The following is a 23,537-nucleotide window of genomic DNA, read 5'->3' on the forward strand; positions in this document are numbered from 1 at the left end:
TGAGGCCTCGGCCGCGAGGGAGAGCCGGGAGACCTCCTCGTCTCTGCCCGCCCTTCGCTTTTGTCCTCCTTCGCGCTGCGCTGTGGCAGCTCTCCGGGTGTTTCTGTCTCAGAAGTTGTTTTTCTCCCTGAAAATGTCTGAAAGCGAACGGGGAACAGCAGCAGCTCCGCCACACAGAGCTTCTCCAGACCTCCAAGCGCTCTGCTCTGCAGACCCCACACTTCCCCCGGCCCATCTTTGGGTTTCCTCTCCTACAGGCCTCGGGTAGCAATCGCTCCCTATAATAACTTCCAAAAAAGAGATTTTTTTGTGCTGTGTGCAGTGCGTGACTTAGAGGCAGCTGTCCAAAGGCAGGCCTCAGCTTGGGACAGCTGTCTCGCCTTTTGTTTTTCAAAATAAATGGTCTGTGATGAACAGTGAGGCAGCACTTGTCTGACAGTGGGTTCTTTTTGCCTCTCAGGCGGCTTGGAGTGTTTTAGGGAGCAGTTGGCTCAGCTGCTGTGAGCTCTGAGAGGCATTTCTGGTCACGGCGGTGCTATTTTCTATCTCCAGTCTTTGTATGCTGACATAAATGCTTGGCATCTGCTTTCCCACAATGACTGTTCTGTTGTTTTCTTGCCCTGTCATACATTTCTGCCTCTGGGTTCAGTGAGGCTGAGGATCTGAGCCCAAAAAGAAAAGGAATTGGAGTTGTTGGTTTCTCCTCTGCTCCTGAGCTGATGGCAGTGCCAACACAGAGCTGTTCTGTGGGAGGTTTTATCACACACGCACACGTTTCCCATTCTGCCTCCAGGTGTTCAGAAAGCTCCACCTGCTCGCTGTAAGCTCATCTGCTGCAAAACCTGACAGTGCTACCTCATGGCTTTGTGCAAAGCATTGTCCTCACTTTTGCTGCTCTGTGTGTCGCTCTCTGGTTTGACTGAGCTGATTTCACACTGGGGGTGGCACGGCAGTCAGCTCACAGCTGCTGTCCCATTAAGTCCCAGAGCTGTGCAGGAGAGCAATGGCAGGGGAATGGAATCGACCCTTCCAGCAGTAGAATAACCTTAAATGAGCCCAGGGGTGGCTGGGGTTGCAGTCAGCTGTGCTGTTCTGGCTGCCAGCATGCTGTGCTGGCTGGTGAAGGAGTGTCTGCCCCTCACTGTTACTTTCTGTTGGTGCAGCTGTTTGTTAACATGTTTAAGGCAGGTTTAAGGCTTACTGTTTAAGGCAGGGAAAAAGACAGATGGCTGGAGGTGAGGCTCGCTTCGCTTCGCTGTGTTTCTGGCAGGAGAAATCATGTGCTGCTGAAGCACTTGGGTCATTTTCACTGCCTGGGTGGCAGAGTGTGACTCAGTACCATTGATTTAATGGATTTGAATGGATTCTGGTGAACTTTCTTAACGTAGTGGCCTGTTAATCTTGCTCACCTGTCTCTGTGTCTGACTGCAACCTGGTGAACACTGTTCACAGGGAAAACTCCTAAGCTGCATGCAGAGGTGGAAGCAAATGTGCAGAGAGATCTGTGTCTGACCGACAACCCATCTGCAGTGCAGGAATCTCCATCGAGGAGCAGTTTGCAGCTAGCTGTTAGAAGTCCTGCTGCAATGAAGCTGTTGAAGAGCACCAGACCTGGTGAGTGGCCCCAGCAAACTGATGGGGAAAAGGAGCGTTTGGGGCAATTTGTTCCTTTGGGTAAGCTTTGTGCAAGGAACAGACTTGATGTGACGGACCCAGAACTTTGGAGGCGTGTATGCCGTGCTGAGGGCTTTTCAAGTGCAAGTTTTTTAAATCTTACAGAGCATGGGATGAAACTTAGTGGCTAAATAAACCACGAGCATTCAAGTGAAGCCTGCTGGAGATGATCTCTGTGTTTTTCAGTCACTGAAAGTACTGTTTTCCTTCAGAGGAAGTTTCGATTGCTTTCTTTTTCCCGAGTCAGCAAAACAACACCAGTTGGGAAACATTTTAAGTCCTGGAAATTGTAACCTGCTCTTGCTGTATCGTGTCTGGGAGTTTTGATTGTTTTAATCTTGACTGCATGCTTGAAATAGCTCCTCCTGGAAGAGCATTAAAGGGCTGCTGAGACACGCCGTAAAATCTGATGTAGAAATATCAAATGCATCGCCTTTATTTGCTTGACTGGTGTGACTCAGTGAGCTCCTACAGAATTGGAATCCTCTGGAGTTCTTATGGCCATTTCCATTTGGAAGATTGCATTATCAGCTGCTGGCAAGCTGCTACCACTTTAATATCTACAGGATTAGTGTGCTTTGTTTCTTTTGTAAGTCGTACTGTCTGAAGCATCCAATTTTGTTGTTAATTTTCAGAGGAGCAAGATGGAGAAGATATTGAGAGGAGGAAGAGGAGGAGGAAGGCCAACAAACGGAAAAGGGAAGGGAAAAGTCACGAAGAAGAGAGGTCTCTGTCTTGTGATATCAAGCTAGACGATACCCTCGATCGCACCTTAGAAGATGGTGCCAAACAGCATAACCTGACAGTGGTCAATGTGAGAAATATCCTGCATGTGAGTGCCTGCAATTACTGCGCATTCGTTATTTCTGCCTCATGATTCCAGCTTTCACCAAAAGTCTGCATCCTTTGAACTAACAGAATGTGAAGGTGACCTTTTGTTTTGGTGTGTGTTCCTGTAGGAAGTGATCACCAACGAGCACGTGGTTGCCATGATGAAAGCAGCAATCAGTGAAACAGAGGATATACCTTTGTTTGTAAGTAAAAAGAGCTTTTTCAGTTTTTTTTTCTCTTGGTCTACCCAAACACACAAATTCTCCAGTCTACCCTCTTGATTTATGGTGTAGGGAGGGTGGGTAGCATCATCTCATCCATTTCACTACCAGATTTGGCACCTGGGTGAAGCAAGTCACATCTGTGAGCATGAATTATGGTACAAAATTATTGAATTATTTTTACTTTACTCAGATCGTATCTAAAAGGGAGAAAAGTACTGTAGATAATAATTGCTGGGGTAAAGTTTGCAGTTGAAGGAGCTGAACACAGATGGTGGTTTTCTGTTTTTAAACCTAGGAACCCAAAATGACTCGTTCCAAACTGAAGGAAGTTGTGGAGAAGGGAGTGGTAAGTTCATCACCTGCTTTCATTTTTACACCTGATGCCTTTGATTGCTGGGACTTCTAAAGGAAGTGTCAGGGGTGCTTTCCAGATGGGGTTGACATAGAAGTTGTGTGTGTGTGTTTTTGATACAACTGTGTAAAACCAATTCATTTTAGATGAGCAGAGTCAGGTCAGAGTCATATAATCATATGTAATAAAATGAGTTGTATACATTCTATAAATATAAGTTATTGCCTGCAGAGATTCCAGGGGTGGTTTATAAAGCATTTGTCCAAAGTCTGTTGTTATTTGGCTACGATGGAGAGTGAGACTCCAGCTCACTCACTCACCTGATGTAATTGGTTGAATAAGGGGTGTTTTTACTCTCTTCAGGTGATTCCAACGTGGAATATTTCTCCAATTAAGAAGGCAAACGAGGTGAAGGTAAGTGAACTACTGCTGGGAGTTTGCAGTCTGTGCTGAGGCACTCTGCTTAGCAGGGAATCTTTTGGCTGGCCTCTAGGATGCTGTTAGAAAGGTTCATCTGACAGCGTAGCATTGGAGTGCACTGCTTTACCTTGCCTGATAAAAGCTGCCACGTTTCTTCTGTTGTGTTGCAGCCACCTCAGTTCGTGGACATCCCTCTTGAGGAGGATGATTCGTCTGATGAAGAATACCAGCCTGATGATGAAGATGAAGATGAGACTGCAGAAGAGGTGAATGTCACTTGTGCTGAGATCTGTCCAGCACGGTGCTGCCTGCATCGTGAGGCTGCAGAGCATTCTGATTTACCAAGTGAATGCTTGTAAATTACCAAGAACTTCTAATAATCTTTGTTGAATTCTGTATTATTCCCTTGGGTAAAAAAGTATCTTTGGGAATATTAGTTGAAGGGAGGTTTGATTGTGGCATGACTGATTGAATTCTGTATCTCTTGCATGGCAGAGCTTACTGGAAAGTGATGTGGAGAGCACTGCTTCCTCTCCTCGGGGAGCAAAGCGGTCCAGGACTCGGCGATCTTCTGATGAAGAGGGAGGAGCACTCTGTGAGGTGAGCTTACAAGAGAGTTGCTGCCTTTTTTAGAAAGAGCCTTCAGTGATTATTCCTGAATTATTAATGGAAAAGCAAAATTACATTCCTTACACACCCTGCATACCAGAGCCTGAAGCCGTGGTGGTGTTACAGGTGCTGTGTAGATTTGGGTCCCGCTGCAATGGTTCCTGCGTAAGGAACTCCCCCTCTACTCAGCTCTTTTCCCCCTCTGCTCGGCTCTTGTGAGGCCCCACCTGCAGTACTGCATCCAGGCCTGGGGCCCCCAGTACAAGAAGGACATGGAGCTCTTGGAGTGGGTCCAGAGGAGGCACTGAGATGCTCAGAGAGGGCTGGAGCAGCTCTCCTAGAGGAAAGGCTGAGGGAACTGGGCTTGTTGAGCTTGGAGAAGAGAAGGCTGCAGGGAGACCTGATTGTGGCCTTCAGTGCTTGGAGGGAGAGGATAAACAGGAGGGGAACGGCTGTTTGTGAGGGTGGGTGGTGATAGGACAAGGGGGAATGGTTTGAAACTGAGACAGGGGAGGCTTAGGTTGGGTATGAGGAGGAAGTTTTTCCCCCAGAGGGTGGGGAGGCACTGGGACAGGTTGCCCAAGGAGGCTGTGGATCCCCATCCCTGCAGGCATTCGAGGCCAGGCTGGATGTGGCTCTGGGCAGCCTGGGCTGCTGGTTGGTGACCTGCACACAGCAGGGGGTTGAAGCCATATGACCACTGTGGTCCTTTTCAACCCAGGCTATTCTGTGATAAGCAGATAAATGCAACCTTGGCAGAAAAAGCTTTGTCTAAAATAGAAATGCTTAAAAAAGGCCCTGGCAATGGAATCAGTCTGCTCTTCTTCAGATAACCATTATTCCTCTGATTATTCTTGGGAGGAGTGCAGGGAGTAAGGCTTTCTGTGCTTGGCTCTGGGAGGAATATTTACAATATGGTAGGGACTGGGTATCACCAGACCTGCATCAGCAACAAGCTGTGAGAACTGAAGCATCTCCCATGTTTCTGTTGTGCTAAACTGTGCTCAAACGGGAATAAAAACCCAACATCTTATTTTGTCCTTGGAAATGTTCTAAATGAATCCTTTTAACGCAGAGGCCTTTTTAATTAGGTGGAGAAGGTTCCTACGCCTGTTGTTAGACATATCAGTGCTGAAGTAGTTCCCATGGGACCTCCACCTCCTCCTAAACCAAAGCAAAGCAAAGACAGCACGTTCATGGAGAAGCTGCATGCAGTGGATGAAGAGCTGGCTTCCAGCCCAGTGTGCATGGACTCCTACCAGGTACCCTATTTTGGGATGCTATGGGAGTATTTTTCCTTTTGAATGAAGATTTGCTAAAAAAGAGGAAGCTCTCTGGTGTTCTCTGCTATTTTTACTGCATTCTGCTCCCAGTGTGTACATTTAAATGAGAGGAATGTGTTTGGTGTGTAGGACAGGAGCGCTGTGTGGAAGTGGTGGCAGCTGTTAGCAAAGCACTATTAATGACACACGCTTCTCACTTCTTGTATCATAACCACACTTGCTTTTCGTGCACACAAGCTTCTCATTTTCATTGTTAAATGTAATTCTGTGGCAGGTCAGAATGCTATGAATACACAGGAAAGCTTGCTTGTAAAGAGAAGAGCTATTTCATATTAATATTGAGAAAAATACTGCTGTGTTGTGCAGGGGTGAGGAGTGATGAAGAAACAGGGCTGTGCTGCAGCTTCAGGTTAATGACAGGTAGTGGGAAGGGAGAGCAGAGTGGAATGTGTGTGGAGGAGCATTGCAACAGTTTATAAAGACTAACAACTGAATAGCAAGAGTAATAAGAGCTTTCTGATACTTTTGGCATTGGATTCTTCTTACTGTGGTGAAAATCTTCATATCAGAGAAACTGTAATTCCTTCGTGCTTTTCCTAACTCTTCAGCCTCTGGAAGACAGCCTCATTGCCTTCAGAACCCGATCCAAGAGACCCCTGAAGGATGTTCCCCTGGGTCAGCTGGAGGCTGAGCTCCGAGCCCCAGATATCACACCTGATATGTATGATCCCAACACTGCAGATGATGAGGAGTGGAAAAGGTGGCTTGGAGGGCTCATGAATGATGATGTGGAGAATGAAGGTGTGTACGGCATGTTGGTGTTTGTTGGAACTGATGGAGCCTGAGCTTGCTTTTCTTCTTCTTGACTGCTTTTTCCTCCTGTTGTTCATGATCTTGGCTGCAGCCGTTGTCTTGTTTTGTAACACAAATGTTGTACACACTGATTTGGTCCTGGGGCAGAGTAATGACATTTCACAACATACTTCCCATTAGATGAATTGGACGACGATGATGACCCCGAGTACAACTTCCTGGAAGATCTGGATGAGCCAGACACAGAGGACTTCAGAAATGATCGTGCTGTGAGAATTACCAGTGAGTCCTTTGGGAATCCTGCTGCCTTTCCTATTAGGATTAGTAATTTGTCTTGAAAAGTGTTCTGTTGCAAAGGCTTTGCAGTGTAGGCTAATAAATACAAAAAATAAGAGGAAAAAGAACGTCCTGCATACTGATTTGACAAGCTTTTCTATGCAGAACTGGCTTTCCCTGAATACAAGGAGGTATCTAGCCAGAGCTGCTGTGCTGTCAGACACAACTTGCTAATCAGTGACTGAGCTCAGGCACTGGTTGACCAGGGAGGCTGTGCAGTCCTTGGAGATGCTCAGAAGCCACCTGGGTGTTTAACAAACAGCTGTAGGTGATTCTGCTTGAGGAGCAGATGGCATCCAGAGGTCACTTCCAGCCTCAGCCATTCTGTGTGTATCAGAGGCCCTTCCTTCTTGGGCCTCCTTGTTTCCCAGAGGAGGGTGGTTGTGCTTTGCAGGAGAGATTCATTCGATGGCTTGAAGTTATGACAGGATCGCTAGGTGTCTTGCAGGAGGAATCTTCAAACTTCTTTTTAATTTTGCTTGCAGAAAAGGAAGTGAATGAGCTGATGGAGGAGCTGTTTGAGACAGTAAGTGGTAGCACTGAAGAACAGATCATTCTCAAATCTGGCATGAAAACTCTGCAGTCGTAAGAGGGTTCTCTGTAAGATGTTCCATGCTGAGTATGTGCAAAAATCTGTCACAAAAGTGTAATTTGTAACCTTGGGAAGGAACTAGCATAGCTCCAGAAACCTCTGCAGAGATGGATGCTCAGAGGAACATCGTGGGCTTTGTTAACTACAAACACTGGGGTAAATGTCGTTCTTAAGCTTTCTTTTCCTCACTGTTACTGTGTGTTTGTTGGCAGTTTCAGGATGAGATGGGTTTCTCAAACATGGAAGATGAAGGCCCAGAAGATGAAGATAACGTTACAGAGTCACGGCCAAATTTTAATACACCACAGGCACTGAGGTGAGACCATCTGTTTGTTGTCATACAACTAATTATTAATAATTGCTGTGGCAAAAAGCCCACCATCACCTGCAGCTGTGCTGTGCCATGCACCAGGGCACAATGACTCTTCAGCAAAGGCCATTACTTTGAAGGCTATAATCCATTTTTTTTTCCTGTGATATTGAACGGGTTTGAGTGTGTGGTGTTTTATCTTTTAAGCAGATAACTTGAATGTAATAGTAGCATTTCCTAAGGAAAAGAATGCATAAAACTGCTGAGGCTCAGGTCTGAAAAGACTAAAGTGTGCAAATAAACTGATGATTTTTGGTATGAGTTTCACTCGTAGCTCAGAGAGAAAAGGCTCCAAAGCGTTTTTTTCCGGGCAATATCAGTTTGTTTAAGAAATTACAGAAACTGCCTGAAGGTGAACTGCAGTAAGGGTGGTGTCTCCTTATTTATGGGGCAGATCAGCTCCAGATGAAGCTGTATCTGTTTGGGAAAGGAGCTAAAATGAAGGCTGGAGTTTCTCAGTACTCTTCTCTGGATGAGCAGTACCAGAGGAGAGCTCAGCAATTCCTAAACCAGCTACAGAGTAAAACATTCTAATTGAATACAGGTGATTATTGGTCGTATGCTTATGTTCTGGTCTGCCTGGTCTCAAACAGGTTTGAAGAGCCTTTGGCCAATTTACTGAATGAACAGCACCGCACTGTGAAGGAACAACTTGAGCAGTTGAGAATGAAGAAGTCATCTATCAAACCACCACAAGAGACAGAGAAATCAAAGCCTCAGAGTGAGAAGCCCCTCCAGAGCCTTGTTCTGGACTGTGCACAAAGGAAAAGGCTGCAGCAACAAATGCAGCAGGTAATAAAATATTGTCAGGCTTGACCTAATGAATATTCACTGTGTGCTGCTTTGGGTGGAGGGAAGCCAATGGTACAGCAAACAGTTTGATGCATTTCATTCTATAAATTAATTTAAAAAGCTGCATTTGAAGTTGGATCCTAAGAAGGTATTCAAGTTTTCTCCTCAATTTCCTATTGTTTAAAAGGCTTTTTTTGAGGTCTGCCTGTTTTGTTTATTACTATTTGTTTGTGGTTCTCAGGAGATATTTCTTGCTCCTTTCTATTATGCTCTTGGGTTTCTTGGATTACTGATACACTGACAATCCCCATTTGTCTCATTTTATTTTACAAGCACGTTCAGCTTCTGACTCAAATCCATCTTCTTGCAAGTTCCAACCCCGCTTTAAGTTCAGAAGCAAGTACCACGAAGATGTTTTTGGTAAGGATATGTCTAAAAACAGAGCTGCACCACTCGTAATGATTGATGGTCACTGGAGATGTTGTAGAGAGCTCGATTTGTTTAATTGAACCCATTAAACTGAGTGAGATCACCTCTCAGTAAAGGAGGGATGTTGTCAGCTGATTAGTGAGTTCAGTACTTGAAGAAATAATTCCCACTGTGCTGGGAGCAGAGCTTTGGGTTGGCTGGTCAGTGTAGTTTTGTGCTGTTTCCTTGGAAACACAGAAAACAAAGCTCAACAAATACAACTTTTGTAACTAGTGAACTTCTAGTGACCTTGAAAGATTCCAAAAAGTTGGGGATTTCACATGGTCAGACAAAGCTAAGTCTTAAAAAAAAAACAGCTGAGATTCGTAGAGCTGAGAAACAGGACAGAAAATCTGTAGCAGTGCATTTTCTACGCCTGCCACTTGGCCAGCTTTTACTGGTTGCATGATTGCATTGACACACATGCTGTTAAAAATGCCTTTGGAGACTTTTCAAAATCTTTTCTTGATTTGTGTGGCTTTGCAGAGCGAGCTGGGGAACTTTGCTCAGAGCTCCACACTCCTTCGTCAGTCGTTCTATCCGAAGTTTCAGACGATGTTCCAGCCCTGTAACTTGAAGGGAGCCTTGCAGCTCGTTGAGGATTTCCATGCCCAAGTCCAGGTTGACTGCAGCCCTCGCAAAGCTGCGAAGAAGAGCGGTATGTTTGTGAGGGGAGAGGTGAGGGGGGGGTGTTTAGAGTGGGAATCACACGCTGCTGAAATGAGGTGAAGTCCAGGCAGTTTGAAATGGAAATTTCTTTGATAATTTTCCTGTATCCTTAGGTAAAGCCTTAGTTTTGTTGACTATCTTTTCACTTTGTAAACTTGTAACCCAGTGAAGCGTGCAATGAGAGTTGCTGAGTTCTGTTCAGCTTCATAATCCTGCTATTCGTTGTTCTGTAGATGGTATTTATGAGCTGCAGAGCTCCATCAGGAAAGCTGTAACTGGAAAGAATTGTTCCAGATGTGCTGCTTAACACACACGAGGAATTCCCTTTCAAAGCAGAAGCTGGGCAACGTGCAAATTCTGAAAACTGGGGGGAAGTAACACTTTTTTTTCAGTGAAAGTGGAAAGATCCACAGAAAGGAATAAAAGAAACACACTTTTCAAGAAGTCAGTAGTGAGTAGCAGTGTTTGCCATTCGTGCATCTGTGCTCATCTCTTCACAGCCAATGATTTTCCATGTTTGCCAAAGCAAGTGGCCTGGATTTTGGCAACAAGGAGAGTCTTTATGTATCCAGAGCTACTGCCAGTTTGTTCCTTGAAAGCAAACCCTCCTCGGGACAAGATTATCTTCACCAAGGCAGAGGACAAGTAAGTGCTTAGAATTACTGAACAGCACAGACACGTGTGAACTTTCTTTGTGTGGAGAGTTTCTAGGATGCAAACTGAAGGATACCTGTCTGTGTGGAACAGCACATCCAAATAGCATTCCAGAGTACTGTTAAAAGACTGCTTTTTTTTCTTTTTTTCCCTCTCCTTCCTTCTTCAGTTTATTAGCTTTGGGTCTGAAACATTTTGAAGGGACAGAGTTTCCAAAGCCTTTGATCAGCAAGTATCTCTTGCCAACAAAAACTGCCCACCAGCTGACAGTGCGAATCAAGAATCTCAATATGAATCGAGCCCCGGATAACATCATCAGAGTAAGTGCTGTGTTATGGATCGGTGTCTCCCGATTCAGTTCCTATTTGGCATGCAGTGAGAGGTGTGCTGTTTGCTCTGAGGACCTTTTCGTGTACGTGCTGACAGCTTCCTAAGAGCAAACGTGACTTTGTTCAGCTTTTATTATTACTGTTACCTTTACGTACCTTTCTGTAGTGGTTTTAATTATTTAATTCCAATGAATGCTTTTACTCAGTGCAGTTCTTAGCCTGCATGCCACCAGTTATCAGACAGGTGTTCTGACCGCAGTTGCCTTGCATTTCTCTGCATAGCACTATAAAAAGACAAAGCAGTTGCCTGTTCTGTTCAAGTGCTGTGATGAAATCCAACCTAATGAGTGGAAGCCACCTGTGGAAAGGGAAGAGCATCGCCTGCCATTTTGGCTGAAGGTACAATTGCTGCTGCTGCTTTTACAGTTTGTGGGTAGGAAGAGCCTTTGGACTGGACTGAAAACCTCTTGTTTTTTTTATTTTTAGGCAAGCTTGCCTTCCATTCAGGGGGAATTGAAGCAATTAGCAGAAGATGCCAGGGAGGTGCCAGGCTCAACCGGTGAGGAGTCAGACCTCTTGGGCACAGAAAAGGAATCCTCAGACACAGAATGTGGTGAAAAATACCCTCTGCTCATGCCGAAGGGACTGGTCCTGACCTTGAAGCCTCTTGCCAATCGATTCTCTAGGAGAGCATGGAGAAGACAGAAGTCTTCAGCCCTGAAGCCTGTCCTCATCCGACCGAGTCCTTGCCTGCAGCCCGGTTCCAACACCGTTAACATTCAGAAAACTGTGAAGTTATCCCAGTCAGAAGCTCCTCCTGGCAAAGTGATGGTTCAGATTCCTCAGTTAATCCAACCAGCTACGGTTGTGCAGACAGTTCCAGGAGTGCAGCCTTTGAATGTGCCAGCAGTGGTAGGAAGTGGGGATGGCTTGGAATTTCAGAATGTGCTCTCTGCTTCGCATCCGGACTCCAGGCAAGGTTTCTCGGGTGCTGTGCCACCAGCTCTGGTGTCCTCAAATCCTGTCACTTTTCAGCCCAAACTGATGTTGCCAGATTTGGCTGGAACAAAAATACGCAAACCTTGTGTTCGTAAGGGATACCAAAAGAAGAAAGGGACAAAAGCTGCCCCACTGATAAAGGCTCCACCTTTGATTCAGCCATCTCCTGTCATCCTTACTGTGCCTGCTACCACTGTGAAAGTGGTTAACATTGGCAATGGTTGCAATATGATTCAGTCCATAAATACAGCTGTTGGTAGAGGCACTCAAGCTATTCCAGTTACAACCTTACTGGTAAATCCTTCCACTTTCCCATGTCCATTAAATCAACCTCTGGTGACGTCTTCAATTCCTTCGTTGATTGTCTCTCCTAACCCTGTTGGTCTTTCTGCATCATCTGTTGGTGAAAGTGAAGAGCAGCTGAATCTGATTCCTTCGTGCACTGCTGGAAACAACAAGAATTCCTGTCCTGTGGTGGAGCCCAAGGCTGAACCCCAGGAGCTGTGTGTTCCGTGCTCAGCTGCCTCCCCCAAGAAGGACTGCAGTGCAAACCCCACTGCTTCAAATAATGGCAGTCAGGAAAAGGTAAACAAAAGTGACTGCTGTAGCTGGACTGTGGTAAAAGCAGAAGAGAACGGTTCAGAGCCGTTGTCTGTGGACCTTTTGCCTCGTTTAGAAGATGCAGATAAAACAGTGAAAACTGAAGCTGAAGATTCAAATGATGCTGTCAAGGAAGTAAATCCAGTACAGAAGAGGAATCTGCTGTGTGCTGAGGTTAAGGAGGAGTTCATGCTGGGGCTTGGCCAGGAGCTGAACATGGAGGCTGCGTGCTCGTGTGTTAATGAGCTGAAAGAAATTAAAAAGGAGCACGCTTTGTGTGAGGAGAAGGGAGAAGAAGAAAGGAGGGCTTTGCAGTCTTCTCCCCGTGATGAAGCACAGAGGGAAGCGGGTGCCGTTGGTGGAGCACAAGCAAGCAGTGAGTCTCCAAAGAATCATTCATCCACAGCAGATATTGAAACAGAATTTAGCAGCCCTCTGGGAAGACCAGAGGATTCATCCAGCATGGATGGGCAGTCTGTTGGGACACCCGCTGGCCCTGAAGCTGGAGGAGAAAGGGAAGGGCAGGAGGAGGAAGAGGACGATGACTTTGATGATTTTACACAAGATGAAGACGAGGAGATGTCGTCAGCCTCGGAAGAATCCATCCTTTCAGTGCCTGAACTTCAGGTGAGAGCAAACTAAGCTTTAAAAAATGTTGGTGTTCCAAAACACCTCAGTGAAGTAAGGAAAAATCACAGTTTGCGCCTGATCAGAAGGATGGAATGTTAACCATGTATTATTGTAGTACTTGTGCTGGTTTGGGAGAAATGGTGCACTGCATTTTTCTGAGGAGATTTTGAGTCTAAACTTAAAGGAATGCTTTGCAAAATCCCAGATTTGAACTCCGCTGAGTTGTAAGGAGATTCTCAAGCGAGGCTGTTTGTTAGTCCAAAATGCTTTAGTTGAAAAGTAGTTTCTGAGACAAAGTTCCAGATATAAAATCTTTAAGGATTGTTTGGCGCAGTCCTCCCAAACTTGAGGCTTCTATAAACTTCAGATTCTGACACTGAGGTTTGTGCACAACCGCTCAAAGATGTGTGGTTCTGGTTCTTGCTGAGATGAGTGAGCTGGTTGCTGAACGACAGACAGACACTAAAAGAAATGATTTGGCATTTTGTCGTTTCTTTTAGGAGACAATGGAAAAGCTGACCTGGCTTGCAACAGAGAGACGTTTAAGCCAAGAAGGAGATTCTGAAGAAGAGAATTCTCAGGAAGAGAACTCTGAGCCGGAGGAAGAGGAGGAGGAGGAAGGGGAGGGAATAGAGAGCTCACAGAAAGATGATGAAGTGTGTGGAGATGTGTCAGAGGAACCTAAGTCAGCCTTCACGCTGACCAGCATGGCCCCGCAGGTGGAAGCCCACAGAATGCCACCAGGTAAGCTGGTCAGTTTCTTTTGACACAGGCATGGGGAAATATAACTGCTGCCTGCATTAAAAGTGACAAATGGGGACACTCTGTGTCACATCTTTGCTGAGTTGAATTTCATGTTACAAAGGCATGCTGGGGAGCAGTAAGGGACAGCTGTGTAGCAGCTAAGGCCAGAGATGGGTTTCTGGCTGTTTCCAGAGATTTTTCTCATTGACTGCTATAAGTAACTAATTTATATCATTAGCCAGCCTGACTAATTGTAGTGGAAATGCTAAATCACAGGTGATTGAGCACCTGCTGGGAAGGCAGGGCTAGCTAACACAGGGGAGCTCAGCTGCAAGCAGTGCACCTGAGTGACTGGAAGGGGTAGAGCCAGGAGCCACCTCTTCCCAGACCTCGTTTAAGGGTTGGCAGTGAAGGTGAGAGCTCTCTTGCTGGAGATCTGTGCCTGCTGGAGCCCTTCCAAAGGTAAGCAGCTCTCTTCCTTCATGTCTGTGTCTGCTGCTGCTGCTGCATTTGGGCTTGTTGCCAAAGGCTTTGCCACCCCCTACTGTTGCAGTACTTTCCATTCCATTATGGCATTATATTAATGAAAAGTGTGTTACTCATATGCTTAGAGGAAGGTGTAAACTGATCACTATGAAAACCTCAACTCTGAAAAAAGCTGCTTCTGTATTGTGCTGTTAGTATAGAGCAATAGTTGTCTGCCAGCCAAGAGAATGTTTGAAAAATGGGAGTATGACTGACTGACTTGGTGTTTCTTCACAGGAGAGAACATGAAAGCCCCTGGGAAAAGCAGGAGCTCTCATAGAGCCAGAAATAAGAGGGGCCGGGCACGAGCAAGCAAAGACACATCAAAGCTGCTCCTCTTGTATGATGAAAACATCCTGGAGAGGGACCCCCTGAGGGAGCAGAAGGATCTGGCGTTTGCACAGGCGTATCTGACCAGGGTAAGGCAGAGCAGTTGTTCATGTTTGGGGTTACATCAGACTCTTTGAATCCTCAAACACAGTTCAGTTCTGAGCAGCACAACTGCCATTTCTAACTGTGGGTACTGCTGCTGGCCTGGATGGCGTTGCCATTCTTCATAGCACACCACCTGATGCTCCTTTACTTACTAAATCCTTTGTCTTGGCCCAGGAGTTTTCTTCTCTCTGCTCTTCCTATTCTCTCCCCTGCCCTGCTCAGGGGGAGTGGGGAGAGAGTGACTGTGGGGATGCTCAGCTGTTGTCTGGGATCAACCCACAAGACTGAGCCTGTTTTAAATTCAGAATTACACATTCTTGGGTTTGGTTCCCTTCTCCCTTGCGGTCTGCTTTTACCTTTGAAGAAAGAGATTTTGTTGGCCCAGCAAAGCTGGGAGCACTGTAAGAAAGCTGAGCAGCAAGAGATCAAGAGATTCCTACATCTACTTTTTCCTTCCTGGGTGTCAGGCAGTCCTACAAAGGTCTGTTGTTCTTTGCAGGTGCGTGAAGCACTGCAGCACATTCCTGGAAAGTATGAAGACTTCCTTCGTGTTATCTACGAGTTTGAGATCAGCATGGACAAGCAAACAGCTGTGGATCTATATTTCACTTTACAGAAACTGTTGCATGACTGGCCACAGTTGCTCACAGACTTTGCTGCCTTTCTTTTGCCAGAACAAGCTTTGGAGTGCGGGCTGGTAGGTAGAGTGAAAGAAGCAGACAGCGTGAATGCTTATGGGAGTGAAAGAATGAGGAGTTTTCCCCAGGGCAACAGGAAAAACAGGTGGTAAATCATTTGTTTACCTTCTGTTTAATTAGTTGGAATTGAGAAGTCTAGTGTCTGTTATGAGGCTTATCCTGGGTGTGACTGTGGAGAATCAATCAGCCTTTCCCCCTGGAGTCCCAGAACCAGACCACAGAGAGACATGGGCAGATACAGCCAGTGGAATGGTTTCCTTGTCTCAAAAGTCAGCCTTCCACTTCTCCCATCAGCGAGGCAGAGGTTTCATCCTTTAGATTGCTTCTGAGGTTGTTGTGTTTTTTTTTTTCATGAGGGGTGAATCTTTTTTCTTTTGATAAGTTTGAGGAGCAGCAAGCGTTTGAGAAGAGCCGGAAGTTCCTCAGGCAGCTGGAGATCTGCTTTGCTGAAAATCCTGCCCACCATCAAAAGATCATCAAAGTTCTGCAGAGTTCTGTGGACTGCCTCCCCCAGGAGATTGCAGAGGTAAGGAGGCATCCAGGGATCTTTCTCTAAATCCCTGAGAAGCAGTGAGAGATCCTCCTTCTCAGTTTCCACGTGCAGTATTTTATAAGGATATTTCTTTGCTAATTTGATATCTGCACATGGAATGATCTCAAAATATTCTTGAGCTAATACCAACATGACATAAACTTCCACACTGGAGTTGTACTGAGCTTTGATATTCTGCCTGCCCTGAGAAAATCCTGCTCAGAAGAATGCGATGGCGTGGAACGAAACACTCATTTTTTTCTCTGGATTTCTCTCTTTCAGCTGAAGACCCAAATGTGGCAACTGCTGAAAGGACACGACCACTTGCAGGATGAGTTCTCTGTGTTCTTTGACCACTTACGGCCCTCAGCCAGCCGCATGGGGGATTTTGAGGAAATCAACTGGACAGAAGAGAAGGAATATGAGGTGCAGTGATGTTTTCACAGGACCGGGAAAGATAAGAAAATATAATAAAAATGTTTGAACCTGAAAGGCTCCAATCATGGCTGCATTTCCAGAGCAATGGAGGCAGCAGGGTGGGATTATTGCTGGACTGGGGCAAACCTTTAAAGCCTCTTTATACAGCATTTATCTCTTCTAACACAGCTGGGCTGGTGGGGCACTGGAACTGATCTCAGTATTTAGAAATTCACAGGGAAGATGAAGGGGTTTTTTTTGAGAGCTATGGTGGTAGAGCAGTTCTTTGTTGTTGTTTCTTTAGTTTGATGGCTTTGAAGAGGTGTCTTTGCCAGATGTAGAAGAAGAGGATGAACCACCCAAGATTCATTCAGCCCCCAAAAATAAGAAACGTAAAGAAATCGGAGGCCAGAACAACGACAAGGTGGGCCTGGGGCATCTCATTAGTCCTTGTATTTGGACTCTAGGCAAATGCATGTCCACGAAAATAAATGTCTGTGTAGGAGATCTGTCATCTCTGTGTGCAGTGCACACTGAGCAGCTGCAGTCTGTCTGTTTGCAGGAGGCTGAGTGGGGAGATGGGATGAAGGAATGCTCGTGTTCCTGCCATGAAGGGAGTGGTGAACTCAAGCTGAAGAAGAGCAAAAGGAGGAGCTGCAGCCATTGTAGCAGTAAGGTGAGGTGGAGCTGTTGGTGTGCTGGGTGCAGGTTCTGCCATGAGCCTCACTGAGAGCTTTTCAGACACAGGTCTACTGTCTCTGAAGTATCACTTGTTGGGGAAGAGAGTAGAGATAACCAGTCCTGTCTTCCTCTTCAGCGTTTTGTCTGCCCTTCCTGGCCTTCTCTGGTCAATCTCCTGCTCACGTTCAATTAGTACAGCAAAGAAGGACAAATTTCATCAGTTTTGGTGTTTCTCTGAGTTAAAAATAAGCTTTTTTGTGTGTGTTTCTGAAAGTGATTTCTGTGTGAGAACTGTGCCTATTGGTAGTGGAAAAGATTTGGCTTCCTAGATGCAAACATACTGCCAAACTGAAGCCTTAGTTTGGATCAAGTAATGCTTTGGAAGCAAAGGCTGGGGTGTTGGATCCAACCAGACCCAACACATCTGTAATTAGATACCTGTTCACTGATTTGCAGGTGTGTGAAAACAAATTTTATAAAAATAAAGATTCTCAAGAGCTGAGTGCCAGCATTGCTCAGCAAGAATCCAGTCCTCAGCCTGAAGGGAAGGATTCTGGAACATCGAAGGAACCTGCAGAAGAAAACTTGGAGAACAGAGATGAGGGGGAGGATGTTCAGAGCAGAACAAAAACTGCATTGAGGAAAGGGGATCCTCTGCCTGCAGGTATGTGAACATCCTCTATACAGATGCTTACTAGCATTTATCTCCAAACCTTTTTCCACAGATGAAAACAAGCGTGGAACTTCCTAATGGAGATCCATTGAGATGCTTTAAATGTGATAAATCCAAAGCATGCACTTCAAGAAAAGCTCTCCTGACTGGAAATATTATCCCTTTTTTAAAGTTACTGATACATTTAAGCTTGTTGCCAATGTATGAACTCTATTCCCAGCACCACCACTACATGATACTGCTTTTTTTCCCCCAGTTTTGATATTAGCACAGCAACTCAAAATCTCTTTAATCCTCCTTTAAATAATCCCCATCACATCACTCCTGTCTTCTTCAGTGCAGCACAGAGAAGGGGAAACAAATTTATTGCAGGATAAACAAACTGAAAGGAATCTCTGGGTGACCATTCAGAATTTAAATACAGGGGTTTAAATTTACGGTGTGGTTTTTTTGAGTAGGGCACTGAAAGCATCAACACCTGTTTCACCTGAAAGCTTTGTTCTGGGCAGTGCACGTAAGGTTTTTCCATGTGCTCACTTCCCCACACAGCAGTAGTTGTAGGATCTCACAGTGCTGAAGGAAATGGACTGCAGAGTGCTTTCTTGGAAGTGCAATATGAATAAAGTGCAGCTGCATTACAGACTGCTCCCAGACAGCTCTCAGTTATTGCTTGATCCTCTAGAATCCAAAAACCTCTTTAAAATGAATTCATGAAACCTCCAGAAGCTTTTTCATACAGGAACTGAGCTCAGGTTGTTTGGGTTTCTTTACCAGGATCTCACCCAGAAGGAAGAGCAGCCTGCAGCAGACACACATCTCCAGACAAAGCTGCATTGCCTGAACGCCGGCTCCAGGAAGGAGCTGTGAGTGCTGCCAAGGACAGTCACTCTTTCATTGCTGCACCCGGATGGACACGCATGCAGAAAGCTGCCCCAAAACTACCTCAAGAAACCAAAGGCAGCCCTCGCAGTGCAGGGAGCGGCAGTGAAGGACTGAAGCAGCAGCAGCAGCAAGGAGGTGTGGATGCTTCCCTTGAGCTGAGCAGAGATCTGCTCTTGTCGTCTTGTTCTGCCACGCTGAAAGGCTCCGTGCGACCCGGCTCCTCCAAAAACAGTTTGTGTCAGACTGAAGGGCTTCCCTCAGATTCATCAGATAAGTTCGGTCATTCTTCAAAATTAAATGCAAGAGAATTTGAGGGACCACCTTTGGCTCTGGAAGGAAAATCTGAAGCAAAGCAGAGTTGGATAACACCAGCTAGAAAACCAGCACTGGGTAAGAGCTGCTGCTCGCCGTCCCCCAGTAATTGTGCTTTGGAAGCAGATAAAATGGGCTGCACTGGAAGTGTTCCTGAGAACAGATTAAAGTCAAATGCAAACAACTGCTTCCAGGTGCACCAGCATTCTGAGGAGCTGGAATACAGAGTGTGCACTGCCTCCCTGGGGCAGAAGGAAGAGGAGCAGCAACAGCAGCGAGTCACGGAAGCAACGGTGTGTGCCAAGAACAGCAAAGTCAGCTCTACTGGGGAGAAGGTTGTTCTCTGGACGAGGTACATCTGCTTGAACTGTATCTTACATCCTTAGTGCGCTCGGTGTTTGGATTTACCCGTGGTATTTTGAGAGAGTTCTTAATTTTCATCCTCTTTTCCCATTTTCTAATGTCTTCTGCCCCCCTCTCCCCTCTTTGATTATTGTCTTGTTTCCTCTGACCACATCTCCATAGCTGCTGCCTTTGCTGTGGCAGTGTAATTGCTGCAGTACTCCAAGCTGGGGGGGGAAGGGAAAAAAGCACCTTTTTCCCTACAAAAAGATAAAAACAGGGTAACAGCAGTTCTGCCCAGAGAGATTTCTTCTGGGTAGTGAAGGAACAGATCTGCTGTGCTGTGTTGAGGCTGTGAAGTTTGATCTTCACTTGGGAACGGAGCTCTTAGGTTGGCGTTGGCAGCAGCATTGTTAGCTCATGGCTTTGGCTGCTCTGATAACCATCCTGCTGCTTCACAGGGAGGCAGACAGAGTCATCCTCACCACCTGCCAGGAGAAAGGAGCCCACCTGGAAACCTTCCAGGCCATCTCACAGAAATTGGGCAACAAGACAGCTGCTGAGGTAAGGGTGGTGTGGAAATGCTGTGTGTGTTGAACAGGGAAAGGGGTTGGGAAGGAAGGAGGGGTGTGGAGCTGCTGTTGTACGTGCAGCCCAAGCTTAATTTTCAATATGATGCTGCATCAGAGAATAAGAATCCTCAGCAGTGCAGCTCCATGCTCTCATTTTAATTTGCCTTTAGGATTGAGTCTGGTATAAAATCTCGTCATATTTTTATGCTTAAAAAAATACAAATAAAGCCTGACCTTCCTCACAGGATGTTTCTATTTGAAACTCTTCTTTCCTATCACCTTTCAGGCCCCTGCTCACTTTGGCTTTCCCTTCTCCCTCAGGTGTCCCACAGGTTCAGGGAACTGATGAAGCTGTTCCACACCTCCTGTGATGGGAGCTCAGAAGATGAGGAGGATGCAACGAGCACCAGCAATGCAGACCAGCTGTCAGACAAAGACCTCCTGCTTTCTGAGGAGGAACCCGACGACTGAGGCTTTCCTGACTGCAGCAGGAGAGCTGTTTGCTGCAGATAACAGAGGAAAAATGCTTCTGCACGTACTTGGTGGCACCTTTCTTTTGGTTCACTTGGGTTTCTGCCAAGCAGCACTTTTCCATCTGCATTGAATTAAGGGAACAAAGAGGAATATCCTCCTTTAGGAACAGTGTGAGGCACTTCAGAAGCAGGGTGACAGAAGCGATGGTTCTGGCTGCGGTAAAGATTTGGGCCGTTCTACCTTTGCATGTAAATACTGTATCATAAGATGTCTGTTTTCATGTGGAACACAAGACTTTTTGTAAATTTTCTTCCCTTGTGTTGATTGTATATGGGAAAGTTAACAGAATTCAGATGGTATTTATTATGTGGTCTTACTCTAAAGCACACGAGTTGGGTGCAAAGTCAAGGAAAGCAGCTTTCCTCCTTGAGAACACAAGTGCAAGTAGACTGCACAACTCGAGCCAGCCTTTTAATAGTCTAAAATAAAAAAGAAAGTCACAGTTGGGCCATTTTCAGAGCCATTCCCTTTATTTTGAAAGCGATCTCAAGAATTTCCTTCCTTTCCCTGTCTCCTGTAATAAAGCTCCATCAGTCCGAGTCGCTTTCATCCTCAGAGTTACCAGCTTCAAAACCCATTTCGTAGCACTGTGCCAGAGTTCTCAGCTCCTGGAAGGCCTCGTGGAAGTCATCCTCTTCAACTCCTGCAGCAAAGAAGCTGGCACAGCGCCGAGTGCCCAACTTCTGGAGGTCCTTGCAGAGATCAGAGAGGAGTGTGCGCAGAGCTGGTGAGGACTGCAGCGATGTCAGCACAGGGATGCTTTCAACAGCTGCAGGAGAAAACGTTTTTATTTAAGCATAGGAATCAAAACTTGGTTTCCCAGTCCTACTCCACAGCGCTGTCGATAAGCGGATGTTTTGCTTGCTGCTCGTCATTTTCTGCCCTGCAAACTCAGAAAAGGATCCTGTACCTTTGTTAGACCCTTCTGCCCCACAGGATTGCTTTCTATCGCAAAATAATTGTAAGGGGCCACGTTACCTGCTGCAGAATAACTGGAAAGATTGTCTGGGAGGAAGCCTTGTCTGCTCAGAAGAGAAGAAAAAATGCGGGGATATGGAGGTAGAGTAACACACGGCTGCTCAAGAACGTGGGATGCGCTGCCAGGAAGAAGTTGAACGAAGTTACCCCAAACTCTGTCTTCCATTTCCATGCAGTGTTCCCTAAGGAGCTTCTTACCAACCTGAATGCCCCAGGAAACACAGTGTGTAAATAATACTGCAGCACCTGCTCGGCTGTCTCACAGGCGTGGAGCGGAGAAGGCGGCTGCTGTCCTGGGCAGCTGCAGCAGAGAACAAACTCATGGTTTTCAGGAGGACGTGAATGAAGATATTGGTGACTCAGCTGCTTTTTAACTGCTCTGCTATGCAGCTAATAGCAAATACTATCACTGGACTCTGAATCTGACTGACACTCCTGATGGACAATAACTGGAAGAGATTTTTTCTAACAGAAGTGCCAGAGTGCTGACGGAAGGCTTAGTTTAAGTGTTCATTACCTGGTTGGGTTTTCTTTGCAAATTCCTCTTAGCACAACAGACTGAGCAAAACAGCGGCTGACCTTTTGCTCCCCACATGAGGACAGAAGCTTCCAGGGCACGTCCTGCTGATGTGCACACAAAGCATCTGGGAGTGAGTGACCACGCACAGCGGGGAAGGGAACTGCAGCCCACGCAGCCACAACCTGATTGGAGAGAGGTGACAAACTCAGGGTCTGCATCACGCTCCTCATCCTCCTGCCGTAGGTCCTGTAGGGCTGAAGGAGTTTGAGGCTGCTGTGTTCACAGCCCTTACTTTTCTCCCAGAGAAATTGAGCATCTCAGCAAGGTGCATCATGGAGCCTCGAGAGGAACAGAGGCGGTACGGAACCGTGAGGGTATCGAGTGCTGCTGCCAGAACTGCACTGCTGTGGTAGTTCAGGGACGCCTGCAGAAGGGGCAAAGGGCAGTGCTGAAGGACAAGTTCAATCCTTCTGTTCCTTAAGTAACGTGTATAAAAATCAATGAACTTTGATATCAAATACAAAAATGGTAAATCAGCCATTCGGGCTCTGCTAACAGAGGGGAAAAGGCATTATTGTTTCTGCTGAGCAAACAATGTCAAATACATCACTGAAACATACAGCTGCAGAGAATAACTTTAGTGGTACATCTCCTGCTCTTAGGGGAGAGGTGGCACAGGACGTACGTCGTAGTTTAGGTAGGGGAACGCAGTGGGAGGTTGGGGTTTGATTCCTAAACTGCCGCTGAGTGACAGAGGGCAGAACAGGGAGCTGTGAGCGGAGAGGTGCGCAATGCCAAGGGCTGTGTTCAGCACTCTGTAAAAGTTCTTCTGAGGATCCTGGGGGGGAAATGGAAAAAAAGATGCAGAGAAATAATGTGATTTGGTCGAACAGAATAGCTTCACCTGTTCTTGCGGGGTTTTTTTCTCCCTTTACTTACTCCCACGTTATGAGTGACTGGAGTCAAGCCCCAGGTCAGGATTCCTTTTCTTGAATACTCATCGTGCAGCAGTTCTGTCACTTTGGCACCAACTCCAGAGAACCCATCGTGGAGGTCACAGAGGACCTGAAATCCCTGTGCAAAGTGAGGGCCGAGCTGTGAGCTGCCGCTTAATGCTAAAGCAGGGAAAACTAAATGGGGAGCTTGGACTATGCTGTCACACCTGCAGGTAATCACACTCCTCAACATAGAAGTGCAGGCGATCTTCCAGCTCTTCTATACAGCCAACATCTTGCAGGAGCTTTTCTCCTTGCCCAAAGGCTTCTAGACGACCAGAATCCCTAGAAAAGAAAATAAGAAAGCAGGATCAGCTCTTATTCCACTCTTTTATATTTACGTGAAGGCAAAGCGAAGATCCTGTTCTGGGTAACAGATCCATGGGCAAAAGGCTGTGGGTCTCTGTGCTCAGCCGTACCCATCGTGGTTGTATTGCTGGAGGACATAAATGCTCCTGGGGTGCAGCTGAACGCTGAGATAATCGGACCAGAGCTGCGTGCTGCTGCCTGGGGCTGGAGCTGCATCTGGAGAGAGAAGGAAGAACCAAGAAGGTCTTTTCCACTCTCAATATCCCCTCGAATGGAGAAAAGGAGAAGGAAAAGCTCCTCCCGCAGTTGGTTAGGATGGTTGAAGCTCTTTGCTTCTTTTCTACCACTTCTGTATGCGAGGAGATGTTACTCTGTGCCCTCCCTTATGCTGCTGGTTCTTCCACCTTCACCAACTGAACCACAGCCGCACGGACAGCGCAAGCCGCGGAACAGAGGCACAACGCACCTTGAACGGAAGCGCTGGAGCTGCCGTCTCCGTCAGCTGAAGCGTCTCCCTACAGAAAAAGCCCAGGAGCGGCGGTTACGGATGGGAACCTCGCCCGTCCCACGGCGAGGCCGGAGCCCGGCAGGGAGCATCGGGGCTGCAGCGCTTCCCCCGCCCGTTCCCCGCCGTTCCCTCACCGGCCGCTGCCCGCCATCCCGCACCTCTGTCTCGGTTCCCGGCTCCGCGTAGTTGTCCACATCCCCGCGCCTGCAAACGACGCACAGTGGCGGGGGGTGCC

The 23,537-nt window shown here is 46.5% G+C and overlaps 2 protein-coding genes across 4 annotated transcripts in view; one reads left to right on the top strand and one right to left on the bottom strand.

The window, feature by feature from the left end:
- Positions 1-1,302: 1,302 nt before the first annotated feature.
- On the top strand, positions 1,303-20,439 carry GON4L (gon-4 like). Of its 3 annotated transcripts, XM_010723934.3 has the most exons (30): positions 1,446-1,614; positions 2,310-2,506; positions 2,634-2,708; positions 3,025-3,075; positions 3,445-3,495; positions 3,672-3,767; positions 3,997-4,101; positions 5,202-5,372; positions 6,002-6,194; positions 6,387-6,488; positions 7,028-7,068; positions 7,347-7,450; positions 8,098-8,296; positions 8,630-8,716; positions 9,251-9,422; positions 9,934-10,078; positions 10,257-10,407; positions 10,699-10,815; positions 10,903-12,642; positions 13,146-13,389; positions 14,152-14,333; positions 14,849-15,046; positions 15,430-15,573; positions 15,862-16,005; positions 16,301-16,420; positions 16,559-16,672; positions 17,134-17,341; positions 18,125-18,896; positions 19,348-19,450; positions 19,780-20,439. In XM_010723934.3, the coding sequence occupies exons 1-30, from the start codon at positions 1,587-1,589 to the stop codon at positions 19,927-19,929; spliced, it is 6,204 nt and encodes a 2,067-aa protein (XP_010722236.1). In that variant the 5' UTR covers positions 1,446-1,586; the 3' UTR covers positions 19,930-20,439. The 3 variants fall into 3 exon arrangements, with proteins under 3 accessions (XP_019478666.1, XP_010722237.1, XP_010722236.1); XM_010723935.3 differs by lacking the exons at positions 19,348-19,450; positions 19,780-20,439 and having other exon boundaries at positions 1,425-1,614; positions 18,125-18,622; positions 18,739-18,879; XM_019623121.2 differs by lacking the exons at positions 16,301-16,420; positions 16,559-16,672; positions 17,134-17,341; ... (1 more) ...; positions 19,348-19,450; positions 19,780-20,439 and having other exon boundaries at positions 1,303-1,614; positions 14,849-14,880; positions 14,966-15,046; positions 15,862-16,002.
- Position 20,440: 1 nt separating this feature from the next.
- Positions 20,441-23,537, bottom strand: part of MSTO1 (misato mitochondrial distribution and morphology regulator 1) — a 3,964-nt gene continuing 867 nt past the window's right edge. The window contains exons 2-12 of the mRNA XM_019623092.2: positions 23,437-23,531; positions 23,261-23,309; positions 22,905-23,010; positions 22,653-22,770; positions 22,430-22,564; positions 22,176-22,328; positions 21,783-21,914; positions 21,488-21,672; positions 21,173-21,271; positions 20,971-21,089; positions 20,441-20,761 (exon numbers count right to left, since the gene is read on the bottom strand). Coding sequence (XP_019478637.1) covers positions 20,523-20,761; positions 20,971-21,089; positions 21,173-21,271; positions 21,488-21,672; positions 21,783-21,914; positions 22,176-22,328; positions 22,430-22,564; positions 22,653-22,770; positions 22,905-23,010; positions 23,261-23,309; positions 23,437-23,531 — 1,430 coding nt within the window. The 3' untranslated portion in view covers positions 20,441-20,522. The remainder of the gene's footprint in view (positions 20,762-20,970; positions 21,090-21,172; positions 21,272-21,487; positions 21,673-21,782; positions 21,915-22,175; positions 22,329-22,429; positions 22,565-22,652; positions 22,771-22,904; positions 23,011-23,260; positions 23,310-23,436; positions 23,532-23,537) is intronic.

The sequence above is a fragment of the Meleagris gallopavo genome, chromosome 27 (assembly GCF_000146605.3).
Source record: "Meleagris gallopavo isolate NT-WF06-2002-E0010 breed Aviagen turkey brand Nicholas breeding stock chromosome 27, Turkey_5.1, whole genome shotgun sequence".
Classification (NCBI taxonomy): domain Eukaryota; kingdom Metazoa; phylum Chordata; class Aves; order Galliformes; family Phasianidae; genus Meleagris; species Meleagris gallopavo.

Excerpts from the sequence above, each read along its gene's own strand:
- GON4L (XM_010723934.3), top strand. The coding sequence starts at position 1,587 with ATGAAGCTGTTGAAGAGCACCAGACCTG. Across the intron at positions 1,615-2,309 it reads GTTGAAGAGCACCAGACCTG|AGGAGCAAGATGGAGAAGAT; the intron begins GTGAGTGGCCCC and ends GTTAATTTTCAG. Across the intron at positions 19,451-19,779 it reads GCAACAAGACAGCTGCTGAG|GTGTCCCACAGGTTCAGGGA; the intron begins GTAAGGGTGGTG and ends CTTCTCCCTCAG.